The sequence below is a fragment of the Manis pentadactyla genome, chromosome 4, assembly GCF_030020395.1.
Source record: "Manis pentadactyla isolate mManPen7 chromosome 4, mManPen7.hap1, whole genome shotgun sequence".
In the NCBI taxonomy this organism is placed as follows: domain Eukaryota; kingdom Metazoa; phylum Chordata; class Mammalia; order Pholidota; family Manidae; genus Manis; species Manis pentadactyla.
In genome coordinates, this window is record NC_080022.1 from 38,227,325 (window position 1) to 38,250,316 (window position 22,992).

Sequence of the window (22,992 nt, forward strand, 5' to 3'; positions counted from 1 at the left end):
GAGCTGTTTCAGCAGAGGCCTTTTGCTACACAACTACCTAAAAAGGTATGGCTAAGGGGAGCTGCTATTGGCTACCATGTACTGTAGTACCTGGACACTGGAGAAGCTGCAAGGGCTGCAGAAGTCTGGTACCAGAAAAAGCTAGGCTCAATGCAAGAGCCTGCAAAGCAAGCACACCAGTACCTGGAAGCAAAACCCTTTCCCTCTGCAATTTACTCCAGAGCTCTCTACTGTACAAAACTTCATTGCCAGCTAGAAAGAAAATAATATGTAAAGGGCTCAAATCAATTCCCATAGAGCAGGCAAAAACATTGACTCTGGAGCTGAGGGACAATAAATCAATAGCCAACTCATAATATGATATAAAAACTAATAGAAATGAACAGAGAAACAAAATTCATAATTATAGCTGGACATTCAAATGACCTTCTTCTCTTAGTAATTGATAAAACAATTAGACCTCCCCCACCACCCAAGAGATAAAATCAGCAAGAATACGAAAGACTTGAACATTATTAAGCAGTGTGACCTAAATGATAGAAATAGATTAATATAGAATAATTCAAACTACAATAGCAAAATACATATTCTTTTCAAGTGCACTTAGAATATTCTCAATGATAGACCTTAGGGTAGGCCAAAAATAAGTTTCAATAAATTTAAAATGATTGAAATCCTACAAATTATGTTCTCTTACTGCAACAGAATTAAATTAGAAATCAACATTATAAAGAAATATAGGAAATCCAAAAATATTTGAAAATAAAAAGAGCATATTTCAAAAGAACCCACAGATAAAGAAGAAATCACACACACACAAAATTAGACAATATCTTGAAAGTAATGAAAACAAAAAAAATCAAAATTAAGAGATATGGCAAAATCAGAGTACAGAGAGAAATGTATGGCTTTAAATGCTTATATTAGAAAAGCAGAAATATCTAAACTAAACCATCTAAGCTTCTATCTCAAGAAACTAGAAAAGGAAGAGCAAATCATTCACCAAGCAGATAGAAGAAATATTAATAAAGATAAAAATGAAAATCAATGAAATAGAAAATGGCAAAAACAAGAGAGAAAAATAATTGAAATAAAAACTTGGTTCTTCAAATGTATCAACAAAATTGATAAACCTTTAGGCTAAACCATCCAAGAAAAAAACAGAAAAAACACAAATTGTCAAAGTCAGGAAAGAAGGATCATCACTACTAATCCTACAAAAATCAAAAGAACCATAAGGGAAAAGTATGAACAACTTGAAGCAAACAAAGTAAACACCTTAGATGAAATAGAAAAATTTCCAGAAAGATATAAATGTCAGAGTTAACTCAAGAAAAATATAGAACAGGAATTTGATACAGTAATTTAAAACCTTCCCCTCCCTGCCCCCAAATTCCCAGGTCCAGATGGGTTCACTGGTAAATTCGAATATTTAAAGGTGAAATACTATCTATTCCATACAAAATCTTCCAGGAAATAGAGGAGGGAGCATTTCTCAGTTCATTCTATAAGGCCATCATTACCCTGATAACAGAGAAAGAAAAGAAATTATAAAACTAAGGCCAATGTCCCTCATAAATAGACACAAAAATCATTAACAAATACTAACAAACTGAATCCAGCAAACTATAAAAAGGATTATATATCATGACCAGCTTGGATTTATCCCAGAAGTAAAATGTGGTTTAACATTGGAAAAATCCATAATATAATAAACCATTTTAATAGAATAAAGGGGAAAATACATGATCATCTTAACACAGAAAAAGCATATGATAAAACCCAATATCCATACATGATAACAACTCTCAATCAATTAGGAATACATCTCTTCATCTTCTGTTAACAGTAGATCTCCTGATGAAGGGTATCTACATTAAAAACTACAGCTAACATCATATTTAATAGAAAGAATGTTTTCCTCCAACAGCAGAAACAAAGCAAGAATGTTTGCTTTCCCCACTTCTTTTCAACATTGTATTGGAGGCACGAGGCAGGTCAACAAGGTATGAAAAAAATTAAAGGTGTTCAGATTAGAAAGGAAAAAGTAAAACTACCTTTATTTCAGACCATATAATTCTGTACATAAAAATTAATCTACAAAAATCAGCAACAGCAAAACAAAAACAAAATACTACCTGAACTTATAAGCAAGTTTAGCAGGTTCAGAGTTCAAGATGAATATATAAAAGCAATTTATTTCTATAGAATAGGAAATAAGAATTAAAAAATAAAATTAAGAGAACAATTCTATTTGTAATAGCATCAAAAAGAACAAAATACTTCAAAATAAATTTAACAAAAGAAATGCATGACCTTTATACCGAAAACTCCAAAACATTGCTGAAATTAAAGATCACCTATAAAAGGAATGATACACCATGTTTATTGATCAGAAACTAGAGATTTGATAGTTTATGCAGGTATTTCTCCCAAAATTTATTGCTAGATTTAACATTATTTCTATTAACACTATTCCTACTTTTAATTAATAACACTCTTCTATTAAATTCCCAGCCAGCTTTTAGGTAGAAACTGACAAGATGACTCTTAAAATTTATATGGAATGGAAATAAGCCAGAAAAAGTCAAAAACAAACTTGAAGGACTTAACCTGTTCAAAACTTAATATAAATCTATAGTAATCAAGGCGGTTGTTTTGAGTTAGGGATAGCCATACAGATGAAAGGAACAGATTAGAGAATCCAGTAGTAACCCCTCACATTTATAGTCCACTGGTTTTCAGAAAATGTGCAAAGGCAATTCAGTGAGGAAGAGGACAGTCTTTTCAGCAAATGCTGAGACAACTGGATAGTCATCTACCAAAAAAGAATGAACCAGACTTTTACCTCTCACCATACACAAAAATTAACTCAAAATGGATCATAGGCCTAAATGTAAAGGAAAATTTTTTTTAATTTCTAGAAGATTGGAGAAAATTTTTTTGACATTGGGTTAAGCAAAGATTTCATAGATATAACACTAAAAACATGATCCATAAAAGAAAACTGATGCATTCATATCCATAACTTTTGCTTTTTCAAAGACACTATTAAGAGAATGAAAAGACAAGTCACAGAGTGGGAGAAAGTATTTACAAGTTGTATATTGATAAACGACTTAGAATATTTAAAAAATATTTTTAAAACTTACAATTCAATAAGACAAACTACCCAATTCAAAAATGGACAAAAGATTTGAATAAGTATTTTACAAGAAAACGTTTTTGAGTAGTTATTAAGTACATGAAAAGATGTTCAACATCATTACTCATTTTTGCAATACAAATTAAATACAATGAGATTGCATTACACACCCACCGAAATAACAATACAGCAGTCCCCGCTTATACGCAGTGGGTATGTTCCAAGACCCATGGTGGATGCCTGAAACCACTGATAGTACTAAACATGTATATAAAAACACATGTGTATGTGTTTTTCTTACATATACTATGAAAATCTCAACATATAATAGGCATAGTAAGAGATTAATAACAATATCTAACAATAAAATAGAACAATTACAATAATATACTTTAATAAAAGTTATGTGAATGTTGCCTTTCTCTCAAAATATCTTATTGTACTGTACTCACCCTTCCTGTGATGATATAAGATGATAAAATTCCTATGTGATGAGATGGAGTGAGGTGAATAATGTAGGCATTGTGGCATAGCCTTACGCTACTACTGACCCGATCATCTGCTTCCCCACTGTGGTTGACCACGGGTAACTGAAACCTCAGAAAGTGAAACCACAGATAAGGTATAGGGAGGCTACTGTACTCCAGAAGACTGACAATATCTTTTAGGGATGGTCTGGATAAACCTTCCTACATTGCTGGAGGGAATGTACAATGGTATTAATAACTTTGGAAAACAGGTAGACAGTTTCTTAAAAAGTTAAACATATACTTAGCATACAGCCCAGCATATATCCATATACTCATAGCAACACTGTTCATAATTGCCAAAAACTGGAAGCAATCCAAATGTCCATGAAAGAGAAATAATGCTAAATCTAGAGATAAAATTGTGATAATAACGATTAGATCTCTGATCTATGAACATGCTGTTATTCTATTTTTTAAAATTTGATCTTAAATTTCAGCAAAGTTTTGGAGTTTTTGGCAGGAAAAACAAGTTTCATACAATACAATATTACTCAGTGATAAAAATGAGTGAACTACTAATATGTAGAACAACACAGAAAAACCTCAAAAACATCATTCTAAATGAAAGAAGCCAGCCACAAAAGACTATATGCTATATTAATTTACTTATATGAAATTTCTAGAAAAGGCAAATATATAGAGACAGAAAATAGATCAATGGTTTCTTGGAACTGGGGTGATGGAGATGTTATAAATTGGATTATGGTGATGGTTCATAACTGTAAAATTTTCTAGAAATCACTTAACTAGTTACAATGGGTGAATTTTTTGATACTCAAATTATGCCTCACTATAGCTGTTCAAGTTAGGGAAGGAAAGAAGAATGACCATGCCTTTCCTATAAGAACTGTTATTTCAGGGTAACCAAATTATTGATAGAGAAAATTTCTCTTATAGAACAATTCCAGCTAATAAATACAAAAGGAATGACAATATCAGAAAAATCACATTTTGTAACTCCTAATGAAAAGATGGATCTCAGTGGATGCTAAACCTGTTAGATGAAAGGCAGATGAGGAATTTTACAGTGGAGGAATTAGAATGATTATGCCTGGAGGCAAATGATCAATCTTAACACCACTAAACTTAAGACAATCAGACATTATATGCCAGTTGATATGATGCAATAAGTACATAGTGCCAATTATGAAGAGTTCTTGCCAAAAAATAAAATAAGCCTGAATCTAATCAAACCTCTTGGTCTAATTATGTTTACATAATACAAGTGATAAACAAGCTAAACAAGACTTTAAAGAAGCAATCAGCTTCACATGTCAAAATTCATCAAGTTGTACCCTAAGATTTGTGCATTTTATTATATGTACCTCAATATAAAAGTTTTTACAAAAATAAATAGACAAAATAGTGAGAAGAAGGAGGAGGAGGAGAAAAGCAGCAATGATCACCCAAATCTAAGCTGTAGGATATCCTAAAGGACCCGTTTTTCTAACATTCATGGAGTTAAAAAAAAAAAAGTGAGGGACACTATTACAGGCAAAAGAAACTTAAGAGCTAAACAGCCATACACGATGTGTGAGCTGTACCTTGACTGGACCCTGATTTTAGCAAACCAACCATAAAAAGACATTTTGGTGACAACTGCAGAAATGTGTATGAGTATGTATTTGATGTTATTAAGGAATTAAGGAATTATTGCTAATTTTGTTAGGGGTGATACCAGCATGGTAATTATATTTTTAAAATAAATCTCCATCAGTTAGAGGTCATGGCAGAATAATTCCGGTGAAATGACATACAGAATTTGCTTTTAAAGATTCCATAAAATTTTTAAGTGGCAGGGTATACATGTAATAAAATTGTTAATGTCAAAAATTGTTGAAGCTGGGCAATAGGTATACAGGACTTCATTCTATGCTCTCCACTTTTAGCATGTTTTTAATTTTTCATATTAGTAAGGTCAGGGAACAGTTAAAGATTGCAAAACTGAGAGGGAAAATAAAAGTGAAAGAAAAAGGAGAGGTGGCCAAAGCTCACAAGAGAGGTCAGTGATAAGGACTAATGTGGAAGTCATCAGAAGGTAGGTGATACATGAAGCCAAGTCTTTGGACACTATCTTATAAGGAGAGAGCAAAAACTAAAGAAAAAGCGATCAGAGAAGTGAAGTCAGTGGAAGAGCAATATTTAAAGACAGAGCAGAGAATGATGAACTTGAGAAAGATACCAAAAAGTGGAATGTCAGTGAGGTGAGAAGGAAGCTTAGAGAAAAACTGAATCAGGGAAATCAAGGCAAGAAAGTTTCCAAATAATAATCACTTTTCTTATTACCCCCCAAATTCAAATTAAGTAGAAAAAAAAAAGAATTATGTTTTTAATAGACAAATTTCAGAATGAGGAAAGAATTGTTTTCTAAGGTACACAATTTCCCAGATACTGAACAAGATGCTTAAGAATTATTAAAAAGTTACTTACCCACTGGCACCAAATTCCCACCTAGCTAGTCTGGCACAGTGGAAGACAGAATACCTAGGTGCTAGAACAGCTATTATTAAAATGAATAAGAGACTGACACCATCCATAAAGAGTTCTCTGGAGAAGAGTCATGAAATTATAAGTCTCATGAAGGTTAAATTTCATGATAAGCCAGCCTTATTCCTCCCTTACATGCTCAGATTCTAGCATATGGCACCAGTTCCATGTTTTCTCACACTGATAGAGTCCCAAAGGGGTGTGAAGGGGGGAAGGCATAGAGGGGACAGTTAACACTGATGATGCCTAATACAGTTGGCATTTTGAGCCACAGTTATATATATATTAGAGCAGTCTGGTGATTCCAGATCCCCTTCCAAATGCAAGGATATCTAAGAGCTTTTTATTTCATATTAAGAGCTTGAATAACTTATTCTCAAGTGTATACCTTTTCATTGCTGCTCTCACAAATACAGTTGACTCTTGAACAATACAGGGGTAGGGGCTTGGACCCCCCATGCAGTTGAAAATTCATGTATAACTTTTGACTCCACAAAAACTTAGCTACTAATAGGCTTCTGTTGACTGGAAGACCTACTGATAACATAAACAGTCAATTAACACATTTTTTTCCCTTTCTTTTTCCCGCCCTTATCCCTCCCTTCCCACCCATCCTCCCCAGTCTCTTTCCCTTTGGTAACTGTTAGTCCATTCATGCATTCTGTGATTCTGCTGCTGTTTTTTTTCCTTCAGTTTTTCTTTGTTCTTATACTCCACATATGAGTGAGATCATTTGGTACTTGTCTTTCTCCGCCTGGCTTATTTCCCTGAGCATAACACCCTCTAGCTCCATCCATGCTGTTGCAAATGGTAGGATTTGTTTTCTTCTTATGGCTGACTAATATTCCATTGTGTATATGTACCACCTCTTCTTTATCCATTCATTTACTGATGGACATTTAGGTTGCTTTCATTTCTTGGCTATTGTAAATAGTGCTGCGAAAAAACATAGGGGTGCATCTGTCTTTTTCAAACTGGGCTGCTGCATTCTTAGGGTAGATTCCTAGAAGTGGAATTCCAGGGTCAAATGGTATTTCTGTTTTGAGCATTTTGAGGAACCTCCATACTGCTTTCCACAATGGTGAACTAATTTACATTCCCACCAACAGTGTAGGAGGGTTCCCTTTTCTCCACAACCTCGCCAACATATGTTGTTGTTTGTCTTTTGGATGGTGGCCATCCTTACTGGTGTGAGGTGATATCTCATTGTGATTTTAATTTGCATTTATCTGATGACAAGCGATGTGGAGCATCTTTTCATGTGTCTGTTGGCCATCTGAATTTCTTTAGAGAACTGTTTATTCAGCTCCTCTGCCCATTTTTTAATTGGATTATTTGTTTTTTGTTTGTTGAGGTGTGTGAGCTCTTTATATATTTTGGATGTTAACCCTTTATCGGATCTGTCATTTATGAATATATTCTCCCATACTCTAGGATACCTTTTTGTTCTGTTGATGGTGTCCTTTGCTGTACAGAAGCTTTTCAGCTTGATATAGTCCGACTTGTTCATTTTTGCTTTTGTTTCCCTTGCCCAGGGAGATATGTTCATGAAGAAGTCGCTCATGTTTATGTCCATGAGATTTTTGCCTATGTTTTTTTCTAAGAGTTTTATGGTTTCATGACTTACATTCAGGTCTTTGATCCATTTCAAATTTACTTTTGTGTATGGGGTTAGACAGTGATCCAGTTTCATTCTCTTACATGTAGCTGTCCAGTTTTGCCAGCACCATCTGTTGAAGAGACTGTCATTTCCCCATTGCATGTCCATGGCTCCTTTATCATATATTAACTGACCATATATGTTTGGGTTAATGTCTGGAGTCTCTATTCTGTTCCACTGGTCTGTGGCTCTGTTCTTGTGCTAGTACCAAATTGTCTTGATTACTGTGGCTTTGTAGTAGAGCTTGAAGTTGGGGAGCAAGATACCCCCCACATCATTCTTCCTTCTAAGGATTGCTTTGGCTATTTGGGGTCTTTGCTGGTTCCATATGAATTTTAGAATTATTTGTTCCAGTTCATTGAAGAATGCTGTTGGTAATTTGATAGGGATTGCATCGAATCTGTATATTGCTTTGGGCAGGATGGCCATTTTGATGATATTAATTCTTCCTAGCCAGGATTATGGGATGAGTTTCTATTTGTTAATGACCTCTTTAATTTCTCTTAAGAGTATCTTGTAGTTTTCAGGGTATAGGTCTTTCACTTCCTTGGTTAGGTTTATTCTTAGGTATTTTATTAACACATATTTTATATGCTACATTTATCATATATTATAGTCTTACAACAAAATAAGCTAGAGAAAAGAAAACTTTTTTCAAATTGTAACAAATCTCCAAAAAGTATTCCAATATATTTATTGAGAAGAATCCATGTAAAAGTGGACCCCTATAGTTGAAACCTGTGTTGTTCAAGTCAACTGTAGCTTTTATAGTTTTACAGTTTTTATAGTTGAGTCCTACTACTTTGAAGAATATACTGTAATCCACAGCCTTGAGAATGTCACTTTCAAATAATTTATTAATATATTAAGTGTAATACAAAATGTAAATCACATATTTTAAGCTACCGTTACTTCAATCTCCTATTATCTACTCTCTTGATTTGCAGTGTTTGTTTGCAGGGCTACATCCCACCTAACATGAATCTCTATCCTTACATCATAAACATTCCATATCGCTCATTCAATAAAAAGTTCAATCAGGTCATTTTGATTTCCAAAACAGAAAAGGAAAAAAATTTCCAGCCTCTTTGCAGCACATGTATTCTGTATTATTTCCAGGTATATTTTGAAAGTCTAAAAAATATTTTTGAAAAGTCTCAGCTCAAGATTTTAAAAATTTTTATTAGACACTTTTTAACTTTTATCTAGCCCAGGCTTAAAAACATAATTCTAAAATGTCTTAGAATAAGGAATTAAAGGTTAACAACTTACATTCAAGCTGTGAAACCACATCTCCAGGGTCTACTGCTTCAGGGAACACCTATAGTGGAATAATGTAGAGGGAAGCAGGATGGAGAAAGGGAGGTGAAAGGAAGATATATATAAAACAGTCTTCATTTTTTTTCCCTCTCATTCACAAAATATTCCTTTCCCAAACAAAGAAACTTTTGATATTATTGAGGGCAGTCACTTTCTCCCTGCTTTCCATGATCTCTACGGAAGAATTTGCAAACAGTGTAGCTGGCTCTGCTTCCCTCCAGACCAACTTCATCTGCTAACACTCTTCCCTTTGTGTGTTACCATGGTCACACTGGCCTTCTTAGTGTTCCTCCAACTCATCAAGCTTATTCCCAACAAGAAGCCTTTATATTTGCTATTCTTCTGCTTAGAATGCTTCTCTCCTAGACCTTCGGACAACTGATACTGTCTCATAACTCAGATTCAGCTTCAATGTTACTGCTTCATCTGACCCTTTAAAATAAACAATCCCCCTAATTCCTCAGCCCCTCTCTGTACCCTTCTCTCCCTTTATACTCTTCATGATACTTAGCCCTCTCTGAAATTGTATTAAGTTATTCATGTGTTTACTTGATTATTGTCTGTTTCTTATATTATAAGAAAATCTGCAAGAGTGGAGGATGTTTGTTGTTCACCCAGTACCTAGAACAGTGCATGAGACAGAGTAGAACAAGGTGTTTGTGAAGGAAAGAAAGAAAGAAGGAAGCAGGGAGTTGGGGGAAGGAAGTAGAGAAGGAAAGAAGGAAACAAAATGGGAAATATTACCTGTAATAATAAACAAAAAGCAGCAGTTTTAGTGGAAAAAAGAGACTTGTAGAAAGAAGTACCACAAGATAGCCATAAATAAAATATGACCTATTATATGTTTCCTCTCTCTTTTTTATGAAAATTATTTAGAATTCAAGGTGGTATACTTTACATATAGCCCATTAACAACATTTTAGAAATAAGCTGATCCATCATGAAAAAGAGGCAACTGATTCAATGCATAATAAAGTGTATATTTATTTTCAAGCCTCCACATTTAAGTTACAAATCTCTTTTTGAATTACAGTATATAATCAGCAATAACTCTGTTCTGGACTTTTATTCAAAATTTAGGACCACTTTGATTTTTTTGTTTATATTTGATCTGATATTTGAACTCACCTTTTCAAACACCATTCTGGCATTGAAGATCAGTGGAAAAATGGCTGGGACACATTGTGTCTTTTTGTATTGGCCAAACACACAGATGCTAAGATAGATGTCCTCCTTGTCTTTCAGCACCACTCCTGGCCAAGTTACCTGAAAGAAATTAGATAGATGGATATAACAACTGTAGGTATTCCCTGAACTATCCTATAAATATACCTTATGAAACATTACATAAAAATACTCACCTGCTAATAAAAATATGCACAATATAAAAAAAAGAGAAAGAGATTCTAATGTTTACAGAGTTAAATGAAATGCTTTTATAACTTCCACCACTCTGAGAAATCTGTAGTTTTCCATTTGGTTATTTGTGCCACATTTGAAGCTCTACGTACTGGCTCTTGGGACAGACACTAATAGTTTTAAACAGTCAGCTTCAGGCACCCACTTTATGTGAATGCTTACATAAACTTTTCAGCATCATTTAATCACAAAGGATTAGGACTCAGCAGAAATAAAGCACTATACTAGAGAATGACAACAACAAAAAATACTGATAAAAAGCACAAATCTGACCTGTATCACCCTAAACAGCAGCCCCTACACACCCTCATCAAAAGCAATGACACAGTTTCAAAATCAGTGAATTATAAGTTTCTAGCCAAAGAGGTATTTTTTAAATATGAAACTGTACTTAACTGTCCTTATGACTTTATACAGAAAGTATAGGCATAAAATGTGGGGTTTGTAAAAAATATGTAGCTCAGTTTCTCCAGGCTTTGCCATATTTTACTGTCAGTGATCAATCATATCCTTAATAGGATATTTATTTTTTTCACTATTTGTTTTATTAAGGTATTATTGATATACACTCTTATGAAGGTTTCACATAAAAAACAATGTGGTTACTACATTCACCCATATTATCGAGCTTAATAGGATATTAACAGCTAAGATTTGAATCCAACCCACCCACACAGTAATATTACTCAACACCCTCAAGAATACAATCAAAGTATATATTTCTTATTGTTCTCTGAACACACACATTATTTTCTTGCTTCACATTCTTCTATCACCTGGATTTCTACTCTTTACTAATCCATTCCATCTCCTCATTTACTCTCACCATCTCCCAAGGCTTACATCTATTGCCATCTCATATACAAAACATCTCTTGCTTCACCAGCTATCATTATTCTATTCAATCCATTTCAAATATTCACTATGAATTTAATATACTCAAGTAAGTATGTTGTAGATTCTCATAGCATTTTATAGTTCTCTTAAGGCCCTAATTGTCTCCATGCATTTTAATTGAGTGGGTACATCTCTCCTCATTTATTAGATCATAAATTCCCTAAGGACAGAAGTTTTATTTTCCTCATCACTGTATCCAAAACACAGACTTTAAGTATCAAGCAGCTTCTTAGATATTATCTAATACAGCTTTGGATTTTTTTCTAAATAATGACAGAATACAAGGAAGTGTAGACGATTTACTTACCTAAAGTCACACAGTGAATGTGTCAATACAATCCACTCAAAGAGCTTAAAACAGTGCCTGACAAAGCACTCACCAATAGTAGCTATGGTTATTGTTAGACTGAAAACCATTATTTGCCATCTTAACACAAATTATTGCACTGAATAAATGACTAAGATTTCGTGTCCCTTTACACATAGTAATTATGATTATTTTCTATGCCTATTTGACTCCATCTACTCTTATTCTATCTTCCACTTTTGACCTAATATATTCCTTATTGATTATTAAAATCTATTAAAATCAAGGTCCTCGGCATATTTCATTTTGTCCATCAGTTTCATTTCCTATCTGCCTTATGAAAATCAAATTTGTTAGAGTCCTTCTAAATCCATGTTATCCAACACGGTAGCTGTTAGCTGCTTATGCCTACAGATATGGCTAATTCAAACTGAGATGGACTACAAATGTAGAATACAAGATTTGGAAGATTTTGAAGACTTGTTCAAAAAGATTTTAAGACTCATTATAAAATAATGGAAATATCTCATTAAAAACTTTCATATTAATTAAATGTTAAAAAAACACTTTGACTATATTGATTTAAATTATTACTAAAATTAATTTTATCTACTTTAAAAAAAAATTTTAATGTAGCTAGTAAAAAATTCTGCATTATATTCTTGGCTCAAGTTGTGTCTCATATTATATTTCTATTGGACAGAGCTGCTTTAATTGTCCTCACTGGAAACTACTGAGTCTCTTTCCAATTTAAAAATATATGCAAGGGGGCATCACGTTTGTTTCTCACCCACAGTTCTACAAGTTCTGCCATCCTTTAAACACCCTCAGGAGGAATACCCAGCAGCTTAACAAAAAGAAAGCAGGGGGTATTTAAAATAAATAAGATAAAACAAATAGAAAATACACAGCAAAGTGGTTGACTTAAAACAACTGTATAGATAATTGCATGAATATAAATATTCTAAGCATTATAAAGAAAAGGCAGAAATTATCAGATTGGATAAAAAGCAAGACATGATATGTTGTCTGCAACAAAAGCTACTTTAAAGATAAAGACCCACATAGAAAAAGTGCTTTCAAAATAGTAGAGCAAATACCTCTAAAAATCAGCCCTTCTATATATAAAAGCAAAGAGAATACTACCAATAACTGTCAAAATCAACTTTTTAGAGCTTTGGAAATTAACCAGAGGTTTACAACAATCTAAGGAGCATTTAGTCAAGAAAAACAGCTGAATTTTGGTAAAAACATTGGTATATTTTAACATACTCTATTCCCAGTCCCCTCCCTCAGGTCTTCTATAGCCTTGAAGACCAAAACCCTTACAATCATGGTAGCTATGAAAACTAGCAGCTCCACAGCCACTGGAGGAGAACAGGTTTAGAGCCACACAAGAGTTTCATCTTCAGGGAACTGTCACTATTTCACCTGTTTGATAGTATCCTAGAAACAGCACTCACAGGGTTTCTCTTTATTTTACCTGAATCAGAGCTTACTCACTAAAAACAGCCTTTCCCCCAAGGTGTTTGTCAAAAACAGTAAATTGTGTAGCAATTGTTTAACATCACAGAGGTCTGAGGCAGTGACCACAATTGCAATTGGGACAAATAAGCTGATCAAAACACTGAAAAGAAAAAGCTGGAGAATCATAAATGTGGATGTGGTGGAAGGGACATCACTGACAAGCTATGATATATTACTGGCAATTTAAAAGTTCATGCACATCTGTAGAGCTAGGTACATACCCAGAAATGACCTGAGGAAGCCCTAATCTCTCACCTCTGGCTGACTTTGAGGCTTTGGGAATGTTGGAAGTGAAGGCTAAAACAGAGCTGTGAGCTGCCTCTAGGCATAGAAAGCATGACCCAATATGTACACAGAGATCCTCAGGAAAGGCTTGGTGACTTATTGGTTTAAGGCATTTAAGGAAATATAAATCCAGTCACTAGCAAGCCATGAAGCTAACTGAGCAGAGATTTTAGTGGCCAAACATGAAAAAGGATACAGATTTTCACAGAATATAGCCTTTAGCTAAGGAAAGTAACTAAACAAATGAAAGGCAACAATAACAGCAAATAATAAACCCTGGGAAATGGTGAGAGTCCAATTTATAGAGTTCTACATTATATTACTTAAAATGCCCAGTTTTCAACCAAAAATTATGACATGCAAAGAAACAAGAGTATCTAATCTATACACAGGGAAATAGGCAGTTAATAGAAACTGAATCTTAGGAAGTCCAAAAGTTGGTCTTACTAAACAAAGACTAATCTATTATAAAAATGTACAAAGGACTAAAGGAAGCCTTGTCTAAAGAGCTAAAGGAAAATATGGCAATGCTATCTCATCCAAAAGGGAATACCAATAAATAGACAAATTATTTTTGAAAAACAGAAATTCTAGAATTTGAAAAGTACAAAACAGAAATGAAAAATTCACTAAAGAAACTAAAGAGCAGATATAAGCTAACAAGAAAATAAGTGAACCTGAAAATATGTCAACTGAGATTACCCTCTGAGGAACACAAAGAAAAAAAAATAATGAAAATTGAACAGGGTCTCAGAGACCTGTGGGACACCATCAAGCACAGCAACATAGATAAAATGAGAGCCAAGAAGGAGAGGAGAAAGGGCCAGAAAGAATATCCAAAGAAATAATGGACAAAAACTTCCACAGTTTAAAGAAAAACAATCTATATACCCAACAAGGTTAAAGGCCTCCAAACCACACCCATAATCAAACTTTCAAAAGACAAAGATGAAGAAATCCTCAATAGGATTAACAGCTGATTTCTCTTCAGAAACATGAAGCCAGGAAGAAGTGGGATGACTTATTGAAAGTGCTGAAAGACTTTCTTTCAAACAAGAATTCAATACCCAGAAAAAGTTTCCTTCAAAAAGGAAGGAAAGTTAAGACATTCTTAAATAAACAAAACAGATAATTCATCACTAGCAGAACTTTCCTGTAAAAAATACAAAAGAGAATCCTTCAGTTAAAGTGAAAGGTCACTAGACAGTAACTCATAATCACATGAAAAAATAAAGAGCACCAGAAAGGGAACTAAATAGGTAAATATAAAAACAGTATAAATGTTTTTTCTTTCATTTCTCCATTCTTACTTAAAATAGCATTACATAAAGCCACCAATCATTATGTATAAATGATGTATAAAGATATAATTTGTACAAACAACAAAATCATTAAGAAGAAAGGGAATGGAACTCAATAGAAGCAAAGGTTTCATGTACTACTTTATTTAAAATGGTATTAATCCATACTAGATTGTTATAAATTAAGATGTTAATTGTGAACCCCAGTACAACCACAGAGAAAATAACTCAAAAAATACAGTAACTGAAATAAGGGAATTAAATTAAATTGACATCAAACGAATGGTTTAAAACTGTAATCCAACTATATGTCTATAAGGGGCACACTTTTGATTCAAAGACACAAATGGATTAATAGGCAAATTAAAAAATACACTATACAAGCAGTAACTAAAAGAGAGTTGCAGTGATTATACTAATATTGGAAAAAATAGACATTGAAACAAAAATTGGTACTAGAAAAGAGAAGGACATTTTATAAGGAATCTCTCCAAAGTATATAAACAATAGGCCAATAAGCAATGAAAATACATTCAAATATCATTAGTCACTAGGGAAATATAAAACCACAATCTCTTCAATAATAAAAAAGATGGACAAAAACAAGTGTTGGGGAGGATGCCAGGAAATTGGAACCCTCATAAACTCCTGATGGATATGTAAAATGGCATAGCCACTGTGGAAAAAAGTTGACAGTTCCTCAAAAAATTAAACAAGAGCTCCCATAAGATCCAACAATTCCTAGGTTTATACCCGAAAGCACTGAAAACATACAGTAACACAAAAATGCATATGGGAGTATAGCAGTCTTACTCATAACAGCCAAAAAGTGTATACAACACAAATGTCCATCAATTCATGAATGAATAAGCAAAATGTGGTATTTCATTATTTGGCCATAAGGAGGAATAGAGTACTGACACATGCTATATGAATGAACCTTAAAAATATTATGCTAAGTGAAATATTTTTGACACAAAAAGCCATATATTATATTATTCCATTTATAGAATGTCCAGAATAGGCAAACCCATAGATTAGTCATAGCCAGGGTGTGGATGGAGAGAGAAAATGGGGAATAACAGCTAATTCCAGCTATGGAATTTCTTTATAGGGTGATGAAAATGTTCTGGAATTAGTGGTGATTGTTATACAATTTTGTGAATACACTAAAATTTAATGAATGTACACTTTAAAGGTAGATTTATGATATGGGAACTAAATTTAAAAAAATTTAAGATCCAGGATAAATGTAAAATGATAGAAAAAGATATACCATACTTTCACTAATCACAAGAGTGCTCTGGGATGGCAGTCTTAATATGACATAAAGTAAACTTCAGAAAGAAAAATCACCAAGGTTAAAGTGAAACATTTCATATTAACTGAAAATCTGATTTTTCAGCAGGATATAACAAAATTGAATGTGTAAGCACCTAATAATACTTTGTCAAAGTAAATAAAGCAAAAAAGTATATAACTGAATTTCAACACTTTTTTCTTAGTAACTGATAAAGTAAGCAGTAAAAAAATCAAGGGTATAGAAAATGTGAATAACATTCAAGTAATTTGACCTAATTGACATGTACATAATACTCCATCCAACAACAGGACACACACTTATCCAACTGCACATAAAAACATTCATCACAATAGATGATATTATGAGCCATGAAATAAGTCTTTATCAATAAACCTAAAAGGACTGAAATCACATACAGTATATTCTCTAACCACATGAAATTAAACTAGACATTAATAATAGGAAAACATCTGGGAAAAAAATCTAAATATTTGGAAATTAAAAATATATTTCTAAATTATTTATGAGTCAGAGAAGAAATTACAAGACAAATTAGAAATACTGTCAACTGCATGAAAATGAACAGACAACACACCACAATTTGTTATGTATAATTAAATCACTTCTAAAAAGCATATTACAGCATTAAATCTGAGAAATTCCCTTCAAATTATATTTCTGCAGAAAAGGCATTTAACAAATTTAAACCCCATTCGTGAGAAAAAGCTCTTAGCTATCTAGGAACTGAAGGAAATTTCCTTAACTGATATAAGAATATCAATGAAAAAACCTAAATCTGACATCATACATACTTAATATCGAAAGACTGGATGCTACTCCATATCAGCAAAAAATCAAGAATGTCCACATTCAACACCTCTACTTGATAATGTACTATAGATTCTAGCTAGTGCGAAGGACATGATAAAGAAACTTAAAAATAAAAGAAGTAAAAGGAATACAGATTGAAAAGGAAGAAGTAAAACTGAATCTATCTGCAGACAACATACCTGTGGTCTACAATCTACAGATATGCTACTAGAAATAAGAAAGTATAGTTATGTCATGGGATATAAGTTCATATGCAAAAATCAATTGTATTTCTCTATGCTAGCAACACTTATAAAATAAATTTTTAAAAATACTATTTTATTAGCATTAGAAACTTAGATATATATTACCTAGGTATAAATTTAACAAAGTATGTATAAGACATGTATACTGAAATTACAAACATCAGTGAAAGAAACTGAAGACCTAAATAGATGGAAAAATATACCAGGTTCATGGATTAAAAGACTAAATATTGTTAAGATATCAAGATTCTCCCAAAATTGGTCTATAATTTCAGTGCAATCCAAAGCACTAAGAAAACCAACAAATCGATAATCAGAAGACAAATTCACCTCAAATGAAAATTAATTTTCACAATCTGAAAATAATTTTAAAATAAGTATTTAGGACATCTCATCTAGTAAGGGGGAAAAATTCCATAAGAAACAAAAACTATGAAATAAAAACAGATAAAAATGAAAAATATTTAGCAGATTTTATAGAGACTATATGAGAGTATTGGAGTATATGGTCAATCAAAAATCTCAATGGGGAGATTTTCTAAATTTAACTTAATAACTAAATGAGCATATAATATTGAAGAATTCTCCCAGAACAAAAGGATACAAAAATAAATATTACACTAAAGAAAGCACTTAACAAGGAGAATAGATTAAAGTTCTAATATACATTTAATAATACTGTCAGAAGAACAGAGAGAACAGCAGAAAAAAAATATTCAAAATATAATCGCTAAAAATCTCCCATAATTGAAGACACCAATAAATTATCAGATGGAAAGCACATACAGAGGGCAAAACAGGCTAAATAGAAATGAATTCACAATTCTAAACACCACAGTTTACTGGCATACATCAAGGATAAAGGGGAAATACATAATTGAAGTGATGATTTTAATACATCTCCATTATAACCTAGATCATGCAGACAAAAAAAACTGATAAGAAATTGCAGATATTTCAGAGAAAATAAACTTATTCTAATAATGGCAAATAGATTCCTACATCCAACAAATTAAGTTATATATTATTTTCAAGTAAATAGAGAATATTCACAATTGGATAAGTATTAAGACACAAAGGAAATCTCAAGAGAAATTATCAATATCATGCCAACCTCTTTCAATACCCCAATGCAATAAAATTAAAATACTACAATAGAAGATAGTACGTATGCATATGTGCAGGTTTATGGGGGTAGTGTATACACACATGTAAATCCTGTGCATCTTGAAATTGAAACAAACTCCTAAATAGCTTACAAGCTAAAGCAGAAATCACAATGAAAGTTATAAATTATTTAGAACCAAATAATTTTAAAATCAAAGTATCAATCTTTTGGAGATGACAGTTAAGCAGAACTCGGAAGTAAGTCAACTGTCTTAATGATAGATGATAAAATGAGAAAAATATTGAGGAACGATAACATAAAATTTGAAACAATGATTAGCCAAAAAGAAGAAGGGAAGAAGGACTCTACTAGTGAGAAAAGTACAAGAGGCTTCATCTTTATCTGCAATGCTTTACTTCTTAAGCTGGTGGATGGGTACATAGGTGGTCATTCTGTTACTCTATAACTTTCTGTATGCCTGAAATATTTCAAAATAAATGTTTTAAGAATAAGAAACCTTAAACTAAAGGAAATAAGTGACTCAGAAAGCAAAAACCTCATCTCTGAACACAAATGAAAGGTCCTAAATAAAATATTAGCCAATCAAATCCAGCAAAATATAGTAAAAATAATACATCCTGACTAAAAAGAATTTATCATAGTAATGGAAATAATGTAATATAACAAAATGTGTCTTTTTATAGACTATGGGAATAATATTACATAATAATCTTATTTGAGAAAGAGCATTCAATATAATTCAATGCTCAGGATATTTTTTTTAAATTAGGAACAAGAGAAACTTTCTTAACTCAATAAATTAAAAACCCTACAGCCAATATTATATTAGGTTGAGCTACATGAAATTGCCATTTTTTTAAGTAAAAAAATAGTCTTTTGTCAGCAATGTCATAAGATTCAATCTAATACTGGTGAAACTTCAGAAGCATAACTTAAAATAAAAAAACAAGTATAACTACTATTATTCCTGTTATTTAATATTATACTAGGGATTTTAGGCAAGGACATAAGTAAGAAAAAGGAAAGGAAAGGAAAGAAAAAAGATTGTTTAGGGAAAAAATGGTATATTTGCTGTATAAATTGTAAAAATGATCTTCCACATAGAAAATCTAAAATAACTATTAGAACTAGTATGACATTTCAACAATGTTGAATACAAAATGTACAACAAAGACATGTACAAGAATATTTATAATAGCATAATTTCTAATACCTCAAAACTGGAAGAAATGAAAATGTCTATCAACACTAGAATGGACAGAGAAACTGAATAAATAGGTTCCCAAAGAAGACATACAGATGGCCAGCAGGTACATGAAAAGATGCTCAACATCACTAATTATCAGGGAAATCAATCAAAACCTCAGTGAGGTATCACCTCATTCCAGTTAGAATGACTATTATCAAAAAGACAATAGATAACAAATATTGGCCAGGATGTGGAAAAAAGGGAACTTTGTACACTGCTGGTGGGAATTCAAACTGAGTTGAATCTACTATGGAAAATGGTACAGTTTCCTCTAACAATTATAAATAGAACTACCACATGATCCAGCAATCCTAATTCTGTATATGTACTCAAAGGATTTGAAATCAGGATCTTGTGGAGATACCTGCACTCCCATGTTCATTGCAGTACTACTCACAATAGCCCAGACAGGGAAACAACCTGAGAGTCCATCAACATATGGATACAGGTGTGGCATATATACAGTGCAATATTATCCAGGCAGAGAAAAAAGGAAATCCTGCCTACTTGGATGGATCTCAAAGACATAGTGCTAAGTGAAATAGGTTAGACACAAAAAGCCAAATATTGGATGATATCACTTATATGTGGGATCTAAAAAATACAAACTCAGAGAAACAGAGTAGAGTGGTGGTTACCAAGGGTTAGGGGACAGGGAAAATGGGTAGATATTAGTTAAAGGATTCAAACTACCAGTTATAAGGTTGACAAATTTGGGAATCTAATGGACAACACAGTGATTATAGCTAATAATACTGTATTATATATCTTAATGTTGCTAAGAGAGTAGATTCTAAATGTTCTCTCCACAGAAAAGAAACGCTAAGTATGTGACAAGATGGAGGCAAAAGCTAACACTATAGTGGTAAACATTCTGCAATTTATAAATATCAAATCAACATATTGTACATCTTAAACTTATATAATATTATGTGTCAATTATAGCTCAATAAAGCTGGGGTGGGGGGAGAAACATTAGAATGGATAAAGAACTATTGCCTTCCAAAATGACAGGGATGAATTCTCACAAAGAAGTTAAACATAAAAAAGTCCATTCTGTGGAAAAAGATTTCAAATGTTCAAATTATATTGTGATAGATGTCATGATATTGGTGAACCTTGGGAAGGGAAAGGAGGCAGGTGGAATGGCTGGGAGAGATGGAGCACAAGGAAACAAACTGGGGTGCTGATAATGTTCTAATTATTGATCTGGGTGGTGATTACACACATAGGATTTCTACTTTATAAATTATGCTATACTTCAATGAAGAGTTAACTTAAATCAATAGCACTCTGTTTACCAGTGTCAAAAGAAAAGGCATTTACTAAAGAGAGCAAAAACAAAGTAAAAAAATAGGCTTCAACTAGAAGATATTTTAAATTAACATTGCATACAACCAATTTGTTAGTGTCCAAAAAGTATTTAACAAGAAGAAAGAAAAATCTTTTACATTCCTAAAAGATAAAGGATATAAACTGGCTGTTCACAGAAAGGGAAACCTCTAGGTTTGGAGATTGGAGTTATGTAACCACAATCCAAGGAAGACCTGGAAGCTGGAAGAACAGGAAGGATCCCTCCCAAAGCCTTCTGAGGGAGTGTTGCCCTGCCAATACCTTTATTTTGGATTTCAGTCCTTCAAAAATGTGAGAGAATAAATTTCTGTTGTTTTAAGACACCAAGTTTGTGGAAATTTGTTACGGCAGCCCTAGGGAACTAAGACGCACTAGTTCCATTTCTAAATCTAGAGCACTGGGTCTCTGCTCTGTAAGATCCAACAAATAGTCTGCAATGTACCTATCCTAGTAACTTAAAATAAACCAGTGTCATCACTGGGAAGAAACTACAGAAATAATTTACTTAAAAATTTTGTATTTCTACATGTAAATGCTTAGGCAGGACTAAGCTAGAAGATACGACCTTTGCATCTATATACAGAATCTATACAAAATGGAAGTTTAAAAAGCAGAATGACAGGTGTCACATTTTGGCAACTCAAATACAAGCAGAGCTACCATTGGTGTCATGATATTATTTTTTTTTAAACTCTTAGCAGAGTTGCAAGAAAAACAGTTTTAATTGTAATTGTATTCCTGTAAAATTCACATTTGAAAACGTTTAAAAAAAAGACTATACATAAAACAGAGTTAGATTCTCAATCTCTAACAATTATACATAGGTTTTCACCTATATATTCCATGGGACATTTGAATCATGCAGAATATCAGACAATTAACACCAATCACCACCCCAACCACTATGACAAGTGAAGGGAGACCAAAAAATTCCTAAAATGCTCCCTAGGGCACAGTACCCACCCTTAAGAACTGACACAGAAAACCCAGGAGACAATGAGTATACAAATATACTCACTGCAACATTGTTTGTTATATTTAAAAAAGGAAACTGCTGGTATTTAAAAGTCCACCAACAGGGGAATAAAAATTACATCATGGTTACATAAATATACAGGGTTATTAGCCATTAAGGAAATAAACTAGATCTGCAAGAATCAGCAATGAAAAATTTCAAAAACAGTGAAGTGGAGAAAACATTCACAGAAGGATACATACAATAAGACAGCATCTGTGTAAGTTTTCAAACAAAACAATAGCATACATAGTACATAGACATACACAAATATATAATAAAAGTACAAAAACCTAAAAAAGATATGTATAGGGGGAATGGATAAAGATGTCAGTGTGAGAAGTGAGGCAGAAATCTCCTCCCAAAACCACATGTAACACAAAAATAGAGCAAATACAACTAATCCTGAAAGAGTGACCAGAAATAAGACTGTAACAGATGGCTTACATCTGGGGAAAAGAGAAGATCTCACAGAAAAGGGTAAAGTAGCAAAGATGCATTTGGGTGGGACCCAAGTCCTCCCGCCACACACAGGCAGAAGGAAGAGAAATGGAGTGGGGAGGGAGTAGAAGTCCAGGACTGCTAAATACCCAGCTCTGGAGATCTACTCCAGGAGCACAAACTGACATTATATGGTGCTCTGGAGATTAGAGGGGTTGGAAAGCAAAGACAGGCATACTATTCAGAGACTGAGATTCCAGCCACCTGCGAAGTGCTGCTCCACACACAACTGGCTGCTCTGGGACAAAAGAAAGGCAAATGCTTTGAAAGACTTCCCAACAGTGAGAGGGCTCCTAAAGGCACAAAGACTACACAGATTGCTGTTCAGGAGAAAGGACAGGTAGACAAAATCATCCTGTGACATTTAGCCCAGCAAGTTGGGAACTTTCAGGAGGTTAACACACTCCACACCCTTGGCTGGCAATGCAGACCTGAGGCACCCCACCACAATATGCATCCTGTTGCTCCTTCCTCCCAGCCAGCACATC

At 33.3% G+C, this 22,992-nt stretch overlaps 1 protein-coding gene across 4 annotated transcripts in view; it reads right to left on the reverse strand.

The window, feature by feature from the left end:
- Window positions 1-22,992, reverse strand: part of SPATA6 (spermatogenesis associated 6) — a 161,064-nt gene that overhangs the window by 126,317 nt on the left and 11,755 nt on the right. For all 4 annotated transcript variants that reach the window (XM_057500190.1, XM_036893140.2, XM_057500191.1 and 1 more), the window contains exons 2-3: window positions 10,271-10,408; window positions 9,095-9,143 (exon numbers count right to left, since the gene is read on the reverse strand). In XM_057500190.1, coding sequence (XP_057356173.1) covers window positions 9,095-9,143; window positions 10,271-10,408 — 187 coding nt within the window. The remainder of the gene's footprint in view (window positions 1-9,094; window positions 9,144-10,270; window positions 10,409-22,992) is intronic.